Genomic DNA, 18,813 nt, shown 5'->3' with positions numbered 1-18,813 from the left:
AATATAGAATGGGGTGTGCGTTGGCTGACGTCAGTCCGTCAGAGATAATGTGCACCTATGGCTCAAGCAGGCGGGGAAGTGCCCTTATCAGGACCCACGTCTGGATCTAAGTGGTTGCTTAATTGTGCCCTTGAAGGAAACAAGCTGCAGAAGTGTTTGTGTGTTCTCTGTTTAGCTGGCTGTCAGTGATGGGCCTCAAGCCTTGAAATCCAGCTCTATGGACCCATCCCTACCAGCCATTACTGATGGGCAAAGTCGCCTCGGCTTCCCCTGGTCAGAATATGCATGATCAGGCCCAAAGAATCATTTTCAGCAAAGAATTTAACAGCTGGGGGCGGGGGAAGAGTAAGAGAGTTTAATTCCGGAGTTCACTAATCACTTTGAGCCAGTTCAACTGGTAGAGCAGTTTTTTCTGAATGTAAATGTCAAGGCAGGAATAGCTGGCTCTTTCTACCACCACACCTCTACGAAATATTAATCTCAGAAGTAAGTTTACAAGCTACACTACAGCCTGTAGCAACCTGAAAGTATCCCAGGAGGTGTGTTCATAACAAATCATGGCCATTTTGTGTCCTAATAAATATGCTTCTGTGCATAACTGGAGCCAAGATCCGCCCAGTTTACTAAATTCACAGCCTCTCTGGAGTTTCTCAGTTGTATTGAGCACTTTGAAAAGCAAATCGCGCAAATACATATATGTTGTTTTTTTCCAGTGAAATTTTAAAACCAAGCTGCAGGGTCAGTGGTTTTTTTGGTAATAGCAACTGGAACAAACTGTTAGGAAATTGGGCTGGGAGCTTTTTGATATGGATCCACTGTTGGCTAGTTGTGAGTTCAAACACAGCCACCAAATGGAACCTGGCTAAAATATTACAGGGGGAAAAAAAACGGGGTGGGGGGGAAGGAAGAAACGTTCAGACAGCAGGGCTGGGGAGGGAAATAGCTTCCTCCACACGCTGGCCAAGGAGTTTGGAAATGGAGTCGAGGGGCTGGAAAACAGTTTTAATGTTGCTTCACTCCAGACATTTCACAAAAGAGACTCTGTTCAGAAATTCTGTTAGGCTGAGGAAGTGTGAAAGAGAGGCATTTTGTAGGAAACAGAACGGGTCCAATTCCTGTCTCCCTTCCTGGAAGTGAGTCCATTGGAGGCAAAGGACTTTACGCTGGTGGAAATGAGAGGAGAATTAGCTCCTTTGTTCCCAAATCCTTGAGATGAACTTTCTCAAGTACCAGATGACTAAAACACTGCATCTTACATAACATTCTTGGGCGGGGAAGTGCCATTTGAGTAGAATAAGGCTTACAGGCAATGTGGAGGCTCTCCCTCCGAGAGCGGGCAAGGAAAGTCCAGGTCAGGTCTCCGGTATAGGGTGAGCACAGCAGCTCCAGCAAGGAGCTTTTCACAACACCTTTTCAAACCACGGTGTAACAGGCACTCTCTGAAGTGCTTTCAGCTGCGGTTTGTGAAGCCTCCCCGCAGGTCAGACGCAGGGCGACACAGTGGCAGCCAGTGAGTGTGCTGGGAAGGGCAGGAATAGAAAGCAAATACTTCATGTCATCAGGCCTCCCAGAATGACAGGGTAAAATGAATACTTGCTGTTTCCACCCGAGCTGGGCGCGGGGAGACGGAGAGCTCTGTGCTGTGACGGTCTGGACTCCTGCCACCAAAACCAGAAACCTAATAAAAAAATAAAAAGGGCAGACTGTAGTAAGCGCTTCCTAGAACTGGTGTTTAGATGTGGTAGGTTTTTCTCTTTTAAATATATACAGTAAAGATGCAGAAAATCTTCCTACCGCTCCAGATTACAGTGCTCCGAGCTCACCCTGTTTCACTGAGACAGGTCGTTTATACCCGTCTGTCTGCATCAGACTAAATATTTTTCCCCAATCCATGTGAAAGTACAGTCCTTGATAGAGACCCCCCCTTAATACCTTATTAATCACCAGCCGGCCATGTTGCCAAAAGCCTGTAGGAAGCATGTGTTCTAGCGATTGGAGCTCGTGTCACGGTTTTAAAGGATTTGGATGCAAGGGAACTTGAATCTAAACTATGCCTGGTTTGGGATTTTGCAGGAGTTTGTTCACAATTGGGTGCCTTCAGAGCGTGTTGCACCTGCCAATTAAACACACGGTTTGATTCCCCTCTCACTTACTCTGGTTTGACCGCATGTGTAGCTCCATTGGCTTCAGCGGAGCTATTCCTGATTTGCACTGATGTAAGTCACAGGAGACTAACCCCGCGTAAGAACGCCTGGGGAGAAGGCTGTAACACCAGCCTCTCTGTTCCTCGGGGATTGCACTCTGACTTGAAGGAGCAGCTTAGAGTGCTTGTTGGTAACATAATGCCATGCCTTCTCCAAACTGCTACTCATGGCATCTCTGGGGGTGTCCTGTTCACCCTGCCATTTGGCCTCTGCAACGTGTGGCCGTGGTGGCATGTGCAATGGCCTGAACCAACCTTAGGACCCTTAAAAATGAACAAGTGTTAGGGGTTTCATTGGGAGAAGGGACTCCATATGGGACACAGTCATTTCATTCTGCTTAAGAATACTTTCTATGCCAACTTTCTTCCAAGACAAAGTCCTTGCAGGTGGGTAAGGCGGTTATTTCCCTTTTTTGAAGGAGCTGAATTGAAATGACTTAATGCATCAGCAGCAGCACTCAGAATAGAACCTAGAAGTCATGTCTCCTAGTCCCCATCTCTGAGCATTACACCACTCCTTTCCAAGGCCAGAGCAGACCCCAGGGGGTCCTGACTTCTAACTAGACACTGAGTGTCACGTCTTGCATACAGAAGCTGTCTTGGGGCTCTCTCTCCAGTCTTTGCAGTGGCACAGCACACAAATGGGTTAGGATAGTTGCACTGACCCACTTTTCATCTCTGATTAAGGAAAGCACAGCAGTTCCTGAAGGATCAACACTTTCAGATCTTCTATTTGGCTGGTTTTAATTTAATTGCAAGGTTCCTTGGTGATGGAAGAGTCTTGCTCCCTGGCTGAGGTTGAATACCCATGGGCTTTCTATGAGCTCGCTGTGGCTGCATGGGCTGTATCTCTGAAGCTTCTGGTATCTGTTTTGTCTAGCAAAATCCCATGTGGATCTGTCTGTCCTGAATCAGTTGCATGTCATCCAGGGGCCCCTGTGGGACATAGCTGGTGATAGATCTCTAAGTGCTTTCTACAGTGCTTTTGCTGCAAGAGGACAGTATCACCAGGGGTGAGCCTGATCTTGATAGGGATGCACTCGTAGTTTGCTGAGTCAAAGAAGCAGCAGCAGCTTATTCCTCTGTTACACCTCATGCTCAGATACCACAACAGTGAGCATGGTGAAGAGGCCTGGACAGAGAGATTAGATGCTCCATTGTTGTTTGTTTGGCTACTGAATTGCTGGTTGGAAGGTTTACTTTTAAACTCAAATGAGTGCTGGGGAAAATCTCCAGCCTGGCAGCTCCTGGAAAATGACGTTTTTCAGGTAGCCACGTGATGGGTACTCTGCAGGTGGCAATGGGCAAGCTTCCCACCTACATGTACACATTGGGGTAGGGCTTTCAGAAACACCCCAGGGCCTTGAGAGCACGAGTCTCAGTGGCATTTAGGGGGGAGGGATAGCTCAGTGGTTTAAGCATTGGCCTGCTAAACCCAGTGTTGTGAGTTCAGTCCTTGAGGGGGCCACTTAGGGATCTGGGGCCAAATCAGTAATTGGTCTTGCTAGTGAAGGCAGGGGGCTGACTTAATGACCTTTCAGGGTCCCTTCCAGTTCTGTGAGCTAGGTATGTCTCCATATATTATTTTTGCTCATACATCACAGGTGCTTTTGAAAATCCTACCCACTGTGGCCATCCTGTCCCATTTGGTCCTTGGCCTCTCCGAGGAGGCCAAACCAGGTGCTACATTGGGCCAAATGCAGTGCTTAATTTGTGCCAGGGTCAAGCCCTGGTACCTCTGGGCCTGGCAGTTCATCCCTGGCACCTTTCATTACAAATTAAGCATTGGCCAAATGCCTTTTAAAAAAAAAACGAAAAAAAGATAAGCACCCATCCACTAAGACCTAGTCAGACTTGCCATGTTCATTTAGGCCAGCAAGGAGCTCCTGAATGGTAATTACTGTCAGTCACCCCCACTGCAGGCTGAATTAGGTCCGCTTAGGAACTGACGTAGTAGCCCCTGTTATCTGTGCCTCTCTCTGTCATTCATTGGTTTTACCCTCACAACACTCCTGTGAGGTAGGGAGCCATTAACTCCATTGTACAGCTGGTGCAGGAGGGGCTAAGTGATTTGCCCGAGACCACACAGAGAGTCAGGGACAAAGCCAAGAGCTGATCCCTGGTTTCCAGACTTCCAGCCCCATGTCCTATCTACTGAATCATCTATCTAGCTGAGGGGGAAAGTTACACCAAGGATGGACATAGCACAATGAGTGTCACTTACATTAGCATCCTCTTCAGGACTGTCCTGGCCCCTCTGGTGAGTATGTGCTACGTCCCAGTAGACTGCAGTGTCTTCTTTACAGCCATTGCACGCTCTCAAGGTCAGGCTCCTGTCTAGGCACATGCCGAGATCACAAGTTTCCTTGGGAGAAACGTGCACGTGTGAGTCAAGAAGCACCCATGTCCCTCCACCCCGAGCTAATATTTGCAGCCAGTTTATAAACACCATAAATGAGAACTTCCGGTTATCATTTAACCAGGTTTTGATCCCGAATCCACTGCAGTCAGTGGAATGACTCCCATTGGCTTTGGACCAGACCCAGTTTTAGACCGACCCTTCACTACAGCATCACCAACAGCAGTGCTTTCACGCTGCACAACTGAACTGGGCCACAGCCTTGCCCTGTGCTGCTGACACATTTGGCCTGAAGTCTGACCCTGGTGGTATAGTTTATTGCCTGCCACTCACTTGTTTGCTGCTTTATTTTTTAATGTATTTTTATCTTTTGGTGTCTGTCACGTTTTTTAACCCCCAAGAAGTGTATCTTTGAGGTTTCTACAAACCGGTATCAGACTAGCGTCTGGTCTTGTGGTTTTTGTTCTTTGTGAGAAATCCACTTAATTTTCACGCCCGAACTGAGTATCTGCCGAGACAGGAAGCTCCACCCTTTCTTATGGTATAACTGAACTTGGCTCTTTGCAAAAGCAGCAGCTTGAACAACATGCTATAATGCTATGCATAGATTTATGGGCCTGTTTCTGATTTTGCTTCCCCCGGTTTTATGTGAGTGTAGCCCCTGTGACTTTGGTGGCGTTATTTCTCAGGTACACCCATATGAGGGAGATAAAGAATCAAATCCGTACACACACACACACACAGGTTCAGAGTCCTGTCTAGTAGTCACATAAAGAGATTAAAATAGAGGTTTCTTGGATCACTCTGTGTGTGATGGGGGACATTTAAAGCTACCATGAAAAGATAGACTCTTGTTTGCAGTAGGATCTGCTCCAAGTTCTTGACCGTAGCTCCTCCCCTCTATCTCCCTGGGGTGCGTAGATGTACACGTAAAAATCATGCATTACTGTGGCTTGCTCTCCTGAATTGCCCTTTCACACCCTCCCTTCCCTCCCCCTGAGGACTGAATCATTCATTCTTGATGGAGACCTTGGACCTTCTGGGCTCAGTCCTATGTTAGGAGAGGTGTGTAGCACAGCGGCCGTAGGACAGAATTGCAAATCACAGTTCCTTCCCTGTCTCCCTCCACTGCTAGAGTCCTGTAACCTGGTGCAAGGTACTTCTTCCCTTAGTGCAGGCTCAGCTTTCCCTGTGGGGCGCAGTAGTGGCCCCATGGAGCCTGCACCCCCACCACCTACACCCAGGACTGTGATCAATGTAGTGGGGAAGGCTGGGTCCTATTCGTAGCCCATCTGCAACCACATAAAGCCAGGCCACAATCCAGCCCTTTAAAGAAGATCCCAGCCAAGTAGGATAAAGTGATTTCTGCTAGTATTGTTCCCATGTCCCCGATCCATTTCAAGCTCCATTTAAAAGGGAAGGGGCAGGGTTGAGGGAAAGACACCCTATGGCCTAATCAGAGTCTCCACACAGAACGTGCTCTGTCCCTTTAGCTATCTGATTTCTATTCAAAGATGAATCAGTAACCCCATGCAGTGTGGGTCACTGCACCTGCTTCCAGCCTGTCAGATATTCTCAAAGCTACAATAATAGCCATCCTGGCCTGGCTTGCCCTGCATCACTGAACTCAAAGAGCAAAACCCTGGAGTTTTTCTTTTTTCACTTGCTTTACCCCCTGCTGTGGGGGAGCTGCATTCACACCCATCTTAGGACGGATTAAAAAGCCAGTGCAATGTGCAGGCGTTTCCCCCATTGTAACTGCAGTAGGCTTTTGGGGGGTTCTGAGTTAGGATTAGATTTAGCTGTGGTGAGATCTTCAGCCCCAAAGGGCTGAATTGGAACTGGAGAATTGGGTCCCTTCCTTTTTGGGGGCTGCTTCTCAGTTGGATCCCCTTGAAGCAGGTGCAGCCCTGCAAATCCCAATCTGCACCACCCTGAAATTGAAACCAACCTTCACTTCGGGTCGCATCACCCATTAAGACCCAGCTGTTAAATGTCGACTAGGTTTCCTGCACCTTCCCGTGAAGCATCTGCTGGTGGGTGCTAGCAGAGAGAGGAGACTGGATTAGGTGGCCCACTGCTGTGATCTGGTACAGAAGTTCCTGTGTTTCTAGCCAGGGACCCTCATGTTCCCACATGCTCTAAGCAATCCGGTTTGGGTAGCTACCTTGAAATAGCTTCGCACCCGCCTGCCCACCACTCTCCACCTAAAGTTTCCTGCTCCTATTAGGCAAATGGGCCCGATTCTGCTCTCGTTTTCACCAGTGTAAATCAATAGCATTACTAGAGTGAGGGGGCAGAATGAAGCCCAGGTTTCTGAACAGATCCCTTGGGTGTTTGCAGAGGTTGGGTTTGGGGTGCTGTTTGGTTTCAGAGACCTGGGAAACAGGCATGTTTGCTTGTTGTTGGCTTGTTGCATATAGGGTCAAATTGCAAAAGGTGCTCCCAGGGACTTTGGCCCATTCTGTTGCTCTCCTCTTCCACGTAAGGACACTGCTTTGTCTGTAGCATCTGAACTTATCCCATAGTGGATAGCTGTTCATATTACAGGGGGCTTAGGCAGACATACAAACACACAGACCCCCAAGAGCACTCCCTGCTTTGTGCTCAGGAGAAACCCTCAGGCAATAGAGGAGCCCGGAGAACAAAAATCGTCCACTCAGCCCAGATGCTAGAGAGGAAAGTGACTCCAGAGAGCGAGTACCCCAGGAATGACCCCCTCTTGACTAGCTTGAAAGTGTCTTATTCTGAGAGCCCAATTTTCACTCTGTGTTGGACTGAAAGGGAACTTTTAGGGGCCAGGCCAGGCTTGCTAGTTAACTCCGGGCCTGCTTGTTTTAGTAGTATTATTTAGCATTCGGAAGGGAGGGGTGGGTGTCTTTCTGAGAAGCAGCGGGTAAAGGTCATCTCCACTGATCTCATGCTTTGATAATACAATACCTAATCGAGCTAGCATGACATGTCAAATGTGAGTTCATTTGGCCAAAATCCAAACTAGTCTCATTAATATCAGGGTGACTTTAAAGGGATGCCATCATGTTTAGCAGGCCCCAAATCTCACTTCTGTGGTTTTCGTTAGGATCCATATAAACTTTTCTGTGTGGTTTCGCCTTACCAGAGCAAATGCCACAGTGCCCCTAAACTCCCCTATAACAAGAGACGGCTTATACCAGTGCTGTTGAGCAACTCTACAATAACAAGCCACTTTGCATAGCTCTAGGCTTTATGAGGTACCGTACCACAACAAACCATCATGAAAAGCCCCAGTGCTTATGCGGAGCTATACAATAACAAACCATTGGTCTTGAGCAACACAACCAAAGGGGAATAAGGTTAAGGAAACATCTATTTCTGTTTCAAGCTTCTAAGAGTTTATTGCATACATGGCGGGGGAGGTCATTTATAAGAATGGTGAAAAGCATTCGTTAGTGCCCCGTTAAATGCCACCTGTGTTAATATTTTATTTGTAAGTGTGTACGTGTATATATTTGGATGGAAATAAAAGTATTTTCATCCAGATACGATCTACCGTGCCTCCCCCATGCTGGCTACTTTGAAAGCGACAGAGTGGTACTTTCCTCAGTTTTACTTATTACCAGCTGAGAGCCTGTCCTAGCCTGGTGTATATCCAGTGAATCATGTGGCAGGGGGAGTTGTACTACATGCCTCGTCATATTTTTGCATTTCAGTGTCCAGACTACTAGAGTACGTTTCTTTTCCTTTCTTGTAACCTTCCACCTCCTCAGCCCTGATTTTTTTTGCGCTGTTGTTCACACTCCCTTGTAGGAAGATCAAATTCTGCCTATTTCATCAGCAGACTCTGCTTTGCAAAGCAAAAGTCATGCTTGGGTGAGAGGCATGTGATAATGCTTTCTCACTGGCTGCCTGCGCGGCCTCTCTGCTGGGCCTATTGGTCACCAGCTGACCACTTTTGACACCTGTAGCACATGAGCCTTTGGTGGATTTATGGCATAGCTGCTGCAGCTCAGTGAGGAGGGAAAAAATATTTTCCGTGGCTGCCCAGACAGATACAAATGTAACGAGAAGGGTAACCAAATGGCATGTGTGACAGGGCAAAGAGCGACCCCCTGCTTTTTGGATTTCAAAGCATTAGCCCCACTTTTTCATGAACAGCCCTGGTTCTTGAGTCATTATTATTCACAGAGGGTGAGAAAGCAATTATTATTAGCAGTGTTAAGAGTAGCACCCATAGCTCCGATTGTACCCGGTGAGCAGACCCTGCTCTGAAGTGCTAATAATCTAAGTAGACAAGCCAGATCAAGGGTGGAAGGGGAAACAAGGCAGCGGGAGGTGAAGTGACTTGCCTGAGGTCACACAGCAGCTTGGGGTGTGCAATAGACTGCAGGGCTTCCAAGTCAGAGCCCAGTGCCCGGCACACAAGCCAAGCCTGATTCGCAGGAATGCTAGTACCACATGGTGGGAGATGATGTTGCTTCATTTAGAACAATCTACAGGGGCTGTCAGCAGCTGTTTCTCTTCTCTTCGGTGGAGGGTGGGGGGCTTTCCCATCACGGCTCCGGTGCACAGGAACAGAACAGCACTGACCGCTGGCAGCAAGGGGCATGGATTGTTTTGCTTGTCTGCTCCTATATTGTGCAGCTCAGGCTCCCCCTCTGCCTTGGATGGTCAGCCTTGATTAGAGGGAAAAAGGGAGGCGGGCGGAGAAGGAAAAAGGAGACAAGGTGTCCCTTGAAAATGCAAATGAGGTGATTCTATTTAAATATCTTTTCTCATGCCCATTAAGACTTGACACTTTCCTCTCTGTTCCCCAAAAGCGGTTTGTTTTTACACCGGCCCCCCACTTCAAGCCCATTACGGCGCTATCCATGTGTGCGCAGGACAGGGCTCAGGATGGCTGTCCTCCATCCTGCCTGAGCAGAATGTGCTCCTGCAGCTGAGTAGGGTAGCAGTGATGGGGGGGAGGACTGGTCTCCATGCTGAGTCTTGCCACCTGTTGCCTTTTTCATTCCAGGCCCCTACTTCTCCCCTCCCCACATTGCTCACCATCCCCAGTGGATAGGGCTGGGAGCCGCCTCGCCTGCCAAATACCATTCTGATGCTGTCACTGCTTCGCCGTCTCTGACAGCAGAAAAGACCCTTTCCCCAACCTGCTGCCCTGGGCTTGCCGCAGCAGGCATTCCAAAGTGCCCCTTTCCAGCTGGTGAGGGAGGAGGGGCTGTGGAACAGCCACTTCCAAAGTCAGCCCAAAGAAATAAAAGGCTGACGCTGAGCCAAACGCAGCTCTTGCAGATCCACTGACACTGGCATTTGGCACTGGCACGGGCTAATTTTGCACTCGCGGTTACTCACACACGCGCTCTATGTATGGGAAGGCGCCCCAGCCTCTAGCTTGCCTTAGAATGCTGTAGTAAGAGATCTGTGCCGGGTTCAATTATGTTACAACGCGAATCGGGCCGTAAAAGAACACAAGCAGTCCTAGCAGCGCAGGCTGCCAGATTAACGGGCATTAACTAGAGACTGGTTGGCTTGAGCCACAGCTCTGCAAAGCTGCTCTGCCACCCATAAAAGCAGCAGATTGACCATGGACTTGATGTCAGCGTTCCCTCCAAATTAAGGCTGGCAAAGGGGCTGTGTTTTTGTATGGCATCCAGCTCCAGGCTTTGCTGTGAGCAGAGTGTATAGGGTAGTGGACTGGGCATCTGGAGAAGGGAGTTTGAATCTCAGTTCTGCCTGAAACTCCCTTTCTGAAAATTGGGTAAATCACTCAGAGCATAATTTCCAAGGATAGTGGCTTCGGGTGACTCAGTTTTGAGTGTTCAACTTGAGATGCCTTAAAGGAGCCTGATTTTCAGATAATGCTGAGCAACAGGCCTCTTTAAGGGGCCTCAAGTTGGACACCCAGAATCAGTAGACACTTGTGAAGGTCTTGCCCTTAAAACGTGTCTGTCCCCACAGTTTCCTCATTTATAAAACAGAGACAGTGGATACTTACGCGCTTTTGTATAATGCTTCGCAGTGGTGGGATGGAAAAGCGCAGTATAAACATACGGTATTAGGATTATTACTGGTTATTGCCATATTGTGCTGCCATCTCAATAAGAGCCCTGTTGGACAGCAATATGGAAAAGCAGTGAGTTTTCCAACTCAAAGAAAGAAAGTTGGTGTGTTCTTGTTTTATTATTTGTACTCTTCATGCAGAATGAGGTCCAGAGCCCGTCCGCTAGCCTTGTTTGTGCTGGCGGCGCCTCAGTCTGGTATCCCCAGCACACCAGTGAAACCAGTAGTTACCAATTTTTTTTGCAAGCCACACTGGGACTGTAGGAATTTTATGTCCTGGTGGTGTTGAAGGAAAGGGGCCCTGCCTGCCAAAGGACTATTTTATGCTTGAGGGTGATGTATAGGCCAAGCTGAGGCACTTGTGGAAAAGGCAAAGCAGCTCTTGGCAGCGCCCCCAGAATCCACTGCAGCTGTGGGGTAGTGAAGTCATCGGCATAACAACCATTGCAAACAGAATAACAAAGTCTGCTCTGTTCTCATTTAAAATAATCTTTCCAATTCAGAAACCCCATGAAAATTTACCTTTCTGCATACAATAATAATAATAATAATAAAAAAGGCAGATACTGCTTAGCAGCACAGTGTGAATAGCTCAATTATATTTAGGCTTCATTTTAGCCCTTGTATTGTAACTTTATGTCTTGCCATTTATGCTTTAATGAATGAATGAAGCTAGTGTTGTGTTGTGGAATACATTGGTCTCTGTCCCTTTGTCTCTTCCATTTGCAGTCATGAAATGATAGTTCTGTTCAAGGGATGGTGGGAAAAGATCAATATTTGTTTTAAATATCACCTTTTATTCTGGCACTAAGCTGACTGTGAAAAGAACAATTATTAAATCTTTGCTTCCTCTCCCCCTCTTCCTTTCAGATCCCTTCAGATCCTCCTGCTTCCAAAAAGCCCAAAACTGATGACTCTGCTTCCCAGTCTCCAACTTCTGCCGAGAAGGAAAAGCAGTCCAGTTGGTTACGATCCTTGTCTGGTTCATCCAATAAGGTGACTCTTAAGTTATACACTTGCCTTGTTTAAAGTAGATTGGTGGGAGGAAATTTGTGCTTGGTGTCCCTCATTTGAAGCCAATGGAACAACACCAAGGATGGCTTTGGCCCATGCTCTCTAAGCAGGGGCGGCTCTAGGCACCAGCGGGCCAAGCGCCCGCTTGGGGCGGCGTCCTGGGGAGGGCGGCATTTGGCCCCGGTGGAGCTCCCGCCGGCATGCCTGCGGCAGGTCCACCGGAGCCCGGGACGAGCGGACCTGCCGCAGTCATGCCTGCGGCGGGTCCCGTCTTCCCGCTCGGTTGAGCTCCCGCAGGCATGACTGCGGCAGGTCCGCTCGTCCCGGGCTCCGGTGGACCTGCCGCAGGCATGCCGGCGGGAGCTCCACCGGAGCCAAATGCCGCCCTCCCCAGGATGCCGGAGCCGCGGGAAGAGGGGACCCGCCGCGGGACTGGGGAAGGGCGGCGCAGCGCTCCGCGCTGCTTGGGGCAGCGTGATTTGTAGAGCCGCCCCTGTCTCTAAGGGTACATCTACGTGCTCGATCCATCGGGGATCGATTTATCACGTCTAGTGTAGAAGCGATAAAATCGATCCCTGATCACTCTGCCGTCCACTCCGGAACTCCACCGCGGTGAGAGGCGGAAGTGGAGTCAACGGGGGAGTGGCAGCGGTCGACTCGGCCAGGTAAGTCGACCTAAGATACGCCGACTTCAGTTATGCTATTCGCGTAGCTGAAGTTGCATATCTTACGTCGACCCCCCCCCCCCCCCACTAGTGTAGACCTAGCCTAAATGAAAGATGTCTTCCACCTTTCCCTGATGAAAAGTGAATTACTTTGCCCTTCCCCTTCTCCTGCCGCCTCTCAGTGAGCATTGGCGGCGTGGCTGTGGGATGAAATAAGCAGTTTCTCGATGCCTCAGAGGTATGGGAATCCTGAAAGGCCCTGAAGTCCCAGGTGGTCTCTTGCAAACCACATATTATTTGTTGGCAAGCAACAACTGAACGGGATTTTAAATCTAATCCAACTTGGCTCTTCCAGTGAAAAGCACTAAGCAGTTAGGTCCAGAAAGCCTACCCAGTTGGGGAATTGTGTTAGAGACAACACACACACACACACTCACACACACACACACACACACACACTCACACACACACACACACACACACACACACACTTACTTACTTTCCTTTGCAGTTTATACTTTTGAAAGATATACTCAGTGGTGACCAATTTTTGTTTATTTTTCTCTTCCTTTCTTTCCTTCTCTCCCTTGCAGAGTATTGGTTGCGTCCATCCCCGTCAGCGCCTCTCTGCTTTCCGGCCTTGGTCCCCTGCTGTTTCAGCAAACGAGAAAGATCTCTCGACACATCTTCCCATACTGATCCGAGACAGGTAAGAAGACCTGAGCCATGGGGTGGGAGGGAGAATCAATTTTATATGACAGCAAGCCCCTTTGTGGGTGTTTCCCTTGCACTGATATGAGTGGCTGTGTTGTTTGGTTCCAGTCAGTGTGCTGGCAGTGCAGTGAAAGCATTTGCAGCCGCAGTTTTAAGTGATTCTGAGGAGGGAAAACAAGAAAGTGGCAGTATTTGTGCATACAGTAATTCAGTTTTCTTGAGTGAAACGTGCCTCAAAAGATTGCGAAATGAAGGATCTGTCCATGCATCATTGCTAGTTCAGTGGTGCAAAGAGACAAGCATTTTGTGCAGTTGATCTAGAGTTTTGCCCATCTGCTATTTAAAGATGGCTTGGCCATCAACTTCTAGGATGATGGGTGGCATCTGCTCCAAGTTGGTAGGGACCAGTTGTTATCACCAGACAGCTCTTTGGTGGCCCCCTGTGAAATCTCTCAAGTGGTCTCCTCCCACATCAGTAGCACACAGGTGCCCCTGTCACCAAACCACTGCCAAAGCTGACGCATTGACTCCCTTATTGGCAGGCTCAGCAGAAATGCCCTGGATTGAATGGGCCTTGGAGCCCAAACCATCCTCTTGGCCAGTACCGGTGGTTTCATGAGATTAGGGTTGAGACACCCTGGGCAAGATGGTGCATGGAAGCATCCGCTCCTGCTGCATTTGTTGTTCCTCATTCTATACAGCTCATTTCACATGCCCTTAAGTTATTCTTTTTAAGGCACTCAAGCCACTATCCATGTACTGTATCCATCTGTTAAACTTACTGTCTCTACAATCTTGTCCCTTTGGCAGGCGCTGTTGAAACTGTCCCTAGTAACACTCAAACTCCTGCTCATGGCATCAGTTTGGTTTGTCCTTCCGGACATCTTGATTTCGTACTTCCTAACACACACGGTTCTAAACCCATTTTAGTGAATGTACTAGTATTTCAGAATTTAACAGGCCTTCCGGTTGTTATGGGAATGAACTGACTTGACTTCCAAAGCCATGCCTGTTGCTGCTTTCTTGGTGGTTATTATTATTATTACAGCAGCACCAGAGATTGGAGCCCCATTGTGCTTGGTGCTGAACATCCACAGAGAAGAATCCCTGCCCCAAGGAGCCCACTATCTAAATAGATAAGAAAAACAAGTGGGAGGGGAAACAAAGATGCTAACTCGTGCAGCATATCAGGGGCAGAGCTGGGAATAGACCTCAGGTCTCCAGCATCCTTCCCATTGCTCCCATCCTTCTGGCTTTAAACATTCTGTCCCCCTGCATTAGCCTACGATTTATGTCTCCCAGGCCCCCCATTCTACCCCTGGTTATTTTTAGGGAGGTTTCAACAGCATTTCTTAGCTAGCACTGCCACCCCCGCCTCCTTTCAGCAGATCCCCCAGTGCATTCCAACCTAGTTGCTTAGATTTTTATTTCAATTGTTTTTCCCCTCCTTTCTGTACAGTTATCTCATTTTTTGGAATACAAAAGGGTCTGTACATGTAGAAACGTGCTCAGATCCATGTGATTCTGCGTGCATATCTATATATGAATGTTGGTTTGGCTGTAACTGCAACAGGGGCTGCCCATGGAAATCTCCATTGACACCTGGAGGTCCAGATTTTCAGAGAGTGTTGAAGTTGTGACTGCAATCTGTGCTTGTGCACAGTGTGTATAAATGTATACCCTATTTGCATGTGTACCCCCTTGTACACGAAAACTTGCTTTTGCATGTACAAATTATGCAGCTGAGGCTTTGACAGCCATCGTTGGAAAGCTGCTGTTATGGACCTGATTCTGCTCTCACATTCGTTTTCATACAAGTGTAGTAGTTACTCCTGATTTACACTGGTGCAAGCATGATCAGAATCAGTCCCTGTCTAGGCAGTGGTGGTAGCGCTGCCCTTACTTGAAATTGCCTGACACGTTCTATTATAAGTCCCTGTTCTCAGTTGTTTATAACTTTGCCAAACTTAAACTGCTCAGGTTGACAACTTTCATGCCAGTTGTCTGCCTCAGACTGAATTTTTTGGAAAAGTTAGGAAACAGTTAGGAAGTTTCTGAGAAGAGACTGGGGGAAATACAATGTTTTGCTCCTGTTAACAAAATGGTTGTTAAGAATTTTTTTTTAAGATACTCCAGCACTCTGTGCTTTGAAAAAAAGCGCTTGGAATTTGGCTGGGTAGGCACCCTGGTTTCAAGCATGTGTCTTGCTGTCCCTGCAAAAATTCATCCAAATTTGGCAGTTATAAGCCTCTGAAAAATCTTAATTTGCACATGCTCGGTAGAGACTTTAACATATAATTAAAGATTTTTTCTCACTGCATAATTGCAAGGGGTCTGAATTAAGGCTACATCGGCAACCTTACCAACATTTTGAGTGCTGGACATTGCAATCTTAATGTTCTTTTAACATGGTTCTTTGAATGTAATATAATATATACACACTCACATACATGTGATCTGGAAAAATTAATTATGCACTACAGAATGTTGTTGGCACTCTATTGGCTTTTCTCCAGGCTGTGCAATCTCAAAAGTTGGAAGGCAGTTGTGGGTGGTTAGATGTAAAGCACCATATCTTGGAAGAATCCATAAAACTCCAGAGACAGAAATATAGAAACAGCATTTAACATACGGGAGACTTGACACTCTGGTCTCTTCCACGTTCACAGTATTTAACCTGTAATTCCTGTTGAACTGAGTGGAGGTTACGTGTCTAAATCCTCCTTGCACTTAGAAGAGCATGGAGCACTTAATGGGTGGAGATCATAGGACCAGATTCTCAGCTAGTGTAAATCAGGGTTGAAATCAATGCAGTTCCGCTGAGTTACACCAGTGGAGGATCTGGCCTTTTTCAGTCTAAGATGCTACTTAGGAGGCATTTTGAAGGCAAGAATGGGACTGAATATTTTGCCTTTTTCCTTTGTCGCCCCTTTCCCGAACAGTTTTTACTCCTACAAAAGTTTTGAGAATGCTGTGGCCCCCAACGTGGCTCTTGCACCTCCTGCTCAGCAGAAGATTATAAGCAATTCCCCATGTGCCACAGTGGCGTCACGGAGCAGTGAGCCAATGAGCAGCCCGGTCCAGCCACGGAAAAGGAAGCTGACTGCAGACAACCCAGCAGTCCCGGACACAGTGACCACCGTCACTGCTACCGAAGAGGACAAAGAGTCAGAAGCAGAGATTGAAGTAGAAACCCGGGAGGAATGTAAGTGTGAGTTACCTGCCTTTATTTTTTTTTTTCTGAAATAATTTTGGGGTTTGGTTTTCCAGATCTAGATCCCCAACTCCTCGAGGCCCCTCTGAAAATCCCAGCCTTAAATAATAGTGAGAAACAGAGGCACAAGTCAAAAGTGAAATTTTCACAGAAGGGCACCCCAGGTGCACACTCACAGAAAAGCACACGCTTAGATGCAGCCACAAAATCTCACACTTGCATTAAAATGGGTGAATGCCCGTGCAAATGAGTATATCGTACATCCCATGCCCTCTGGTGCCAAAAAAGTCTGCCCGGGGACTTGCATGGGAGAAATAGCTGACTGCACATGCAAATGGTGGTTTGCGCGCGCACACACACACACACACACACACTTTTATTTCAGAGGGAAAATGTGTCCCTAAGTGGTCCATTTTCAAATTCTGGGAATCAGCACATACTTATTTACTACTTAAGTCCCACTTCAGCCCTGTTGTGACAGTTTAACTTCAGCGAGGGTAGGATCAGCCCTTAAGCAGTGCACAGGGTTGGTGCTGCACCTCTGCACAGAGGTGAATTTCACCCACCAAGACTAGTGGGATATCCCTGTCCAGTTGTTCTCCAGATAGAGAGTGCAGAGAGTTTGCATGCAGCCAGTGAGCTCAGTGGGCTGAATCCCAAAGTCTGTGCTTAGACAAAACTTCCGCTGAGTTTGATGGGAGCCTTGCAGCGAGCCTTGCAGCCCTGTGCATTGCTTAGATCTATATTTCCGTCATACGTTTCTTTCCTTTCTCCTGTTTGTAAGATTATCCATTGCGTGGCTCCTCCTTTTTAAAGGGTCTCATCCCATTCTCACTTAAGTTGCTGTGAACGTTTGTTAACCTCAGGATTTTGTTTGTTTGTTTCAGTCACCTCGTCCCTGTCTTCGCTCTCCTCCCCATCCTTTACTTCATCCAGTTCTGCGAAGGACATGAGCTCACCTGGCATGCAAACCATGGCCACTGTCAGCAACTCCTTTGACGTTGCCACCCATGCTGAGTCTCACAGCAGCGGATTGGAAGCTGAACTGGAGCATCTAAGGCAGGCCCTGGACAGTGGCCTGGATACTAAAGAAGCCAAAGAGAAATTCCTCCATGAAGTGGTTAAAATGAGAGTGAAGCAGGAGGAGAAGCTAAATGCTGCCTTGCAGGCTAAACGAAGCCTGCACCAGGTAATGATGGACAACAGCTTCCTGTTGTCACTGTCTGCATATTCACCTCCAAGGGGAACCAGTTGGCTAGTCTCGCGTTGAAAATAATTCACCTGTCTTCCCAGAACGCTAGCAGCATTCCCTGGAGTTCTGGTTCTGAACAGAAAAGGGCCAGTGCACGGCATATGGGAGCTCTGGCTATATATCACATGGCCACCTGCCCCTGTTTAAGAGAGAATCCCAAATTTTTAACCAAAACCAAACCACTTCCCTGTTTTCCTTTGAGAAGCTTGCCAGGCCCAGCCTGTTCACGTTTCTCTCCTCAAAGAGGGGCCTATTGAGAGCTTTTGTCTGTTGGGAAGTACGTAAAATTTCCCCATTGTCCAACCCAGGCGCATCTCTGCAGGGCATGGCGTGGCATCAGCACGCTGGGGGAGGGAGGGAGTTGAGATTGCCAGTCTATAGTAATTATCTACATTTGTGTGCTAGTAACCAGGGTCCAACCTCCTCTTAGGATACTGCATATGAAGCATAACTAGGTGGTATTGTACCCCCAGTTCAATGGAGCAGGGATATTGTCTGTAACAATGAGCGTCGTGTTATTTTTAGCATAGAGGGCTGGTAGCAGAGACCCTCTTGCTATTTGGCAAAAGCAGGCACACACGTTCCTGTCAGCCAACAAGTGCCAGGTTTGGGGGGCCAGGGGCTCATATGTAGATGTGATTTGTTGGCACTAAGGCTTTGCACCAAGACAAAGCAATATTAGAACCTAGGTGCTCTATCACAGTCCCCATAGTAGGAGAAAGGTGCCTGGGTGAACCTGATTCATATTTGAACCAAAGTCTGCCCAACCAGTTGGCATTGACTCCTCCATTAGGCCCAGATTTGCAGCTCATTCTCTCACACAATATACTGCTCCTGTAAGGAAGTCTTCAGTATCACAGGTTGCAAGGTCAGCTTCCAGCGGAAGGGAGGTCCAGCGCTTTCAGTCAGCCAGAGCTGCTCACTCACTCTGTGAGCCCTAGGGGCAAGCCACTCGATTTCCTTGTGTTTCATTGAAGCCAGCTATGTATAATATAAAAAAGCAAATCTCATTTACGTAAAACAGGTGCTGAACCCAAGTTGAGCTTTACAGGATTAATCAAGCAAAGGAGTGTGTCAGACCAGGAGAGAGGATGGCGTCTGGCCCTCAGTTTCCATTTTGGCAGCTCTGGGTTTCCGATTCCACGGAGCTAGGGCGTACGTGCATGTGCACCCCCCATGTCGGGGTTGAGCTAACAATGGCCTGGCTGGGAAGTGAGATTGTCAAAGGAGTGAATTTCCCATGACCCGACTGCAGTGTGTTACTTACCAGAGACACAGTTGCTGTGAGGGTTTGCCTCTGACAGAGAGGAAGTCCAGCGTCTGGGAGGGGGTGGGAGGAGTCATGTGCCATAG

The 18,813-nt window shown here is 47.9% G+C and overlaps 1 protein-coding gene across 2 annotated transcripts in view; it reads left to right on the top strand.

The window, feature by feature from the left end:
- The window catches only part of SKI (SKI proto-oncogene), a 143,323-nt gene that overhangs the window by 116,143 nt on the left and 8,367 nt on the right, over positions 1 to 18,813 (top strand). The window contains exons 2-5 of one of the 2 annotated variants that reach the window (XM_039509138.1): positions 11,472 to 11,597; positions 12,874 to 12,989; positions 15,937 to 16,205; positions 17,096 to 17,397. In XM_039509138.1, coding sequence (XP_039365072.1) covers positions 11,472 to 11,597; positions 12,874 to 12,989; positions 15,937 to 16,205; positions 17,096 to 17,397 — 813 coding nt within the window. The remainder of the gene's footprint in view (positions 1 to 11,471; positions 11,598 to 12,873; positions 12,990 to 15,936; positions 16,206 to 17,095; positions 17,398 to 18,813) is intronic. The other variant, XM_039509139.1, reaches the window with a different exon arrangement.

Source organism: Mauremys reevesii, linkage group 21, assembly GCF_016161935.1.
Source record: "Mauremys reevesii isolate NIE-2019 linkage group 21, ASM1616193v1, whole genome shotgun sequence".
Lineage (NCBI taxonomy): Eukaryota > Metazoa > Chordata > Testudines > Geoemydidae > Mauremys > Mauremys reevesii.
Note: the sequence above shows the minus strand (reverse complement) of the source record. Positions and strands in the feature narration are given on the sequence as shown.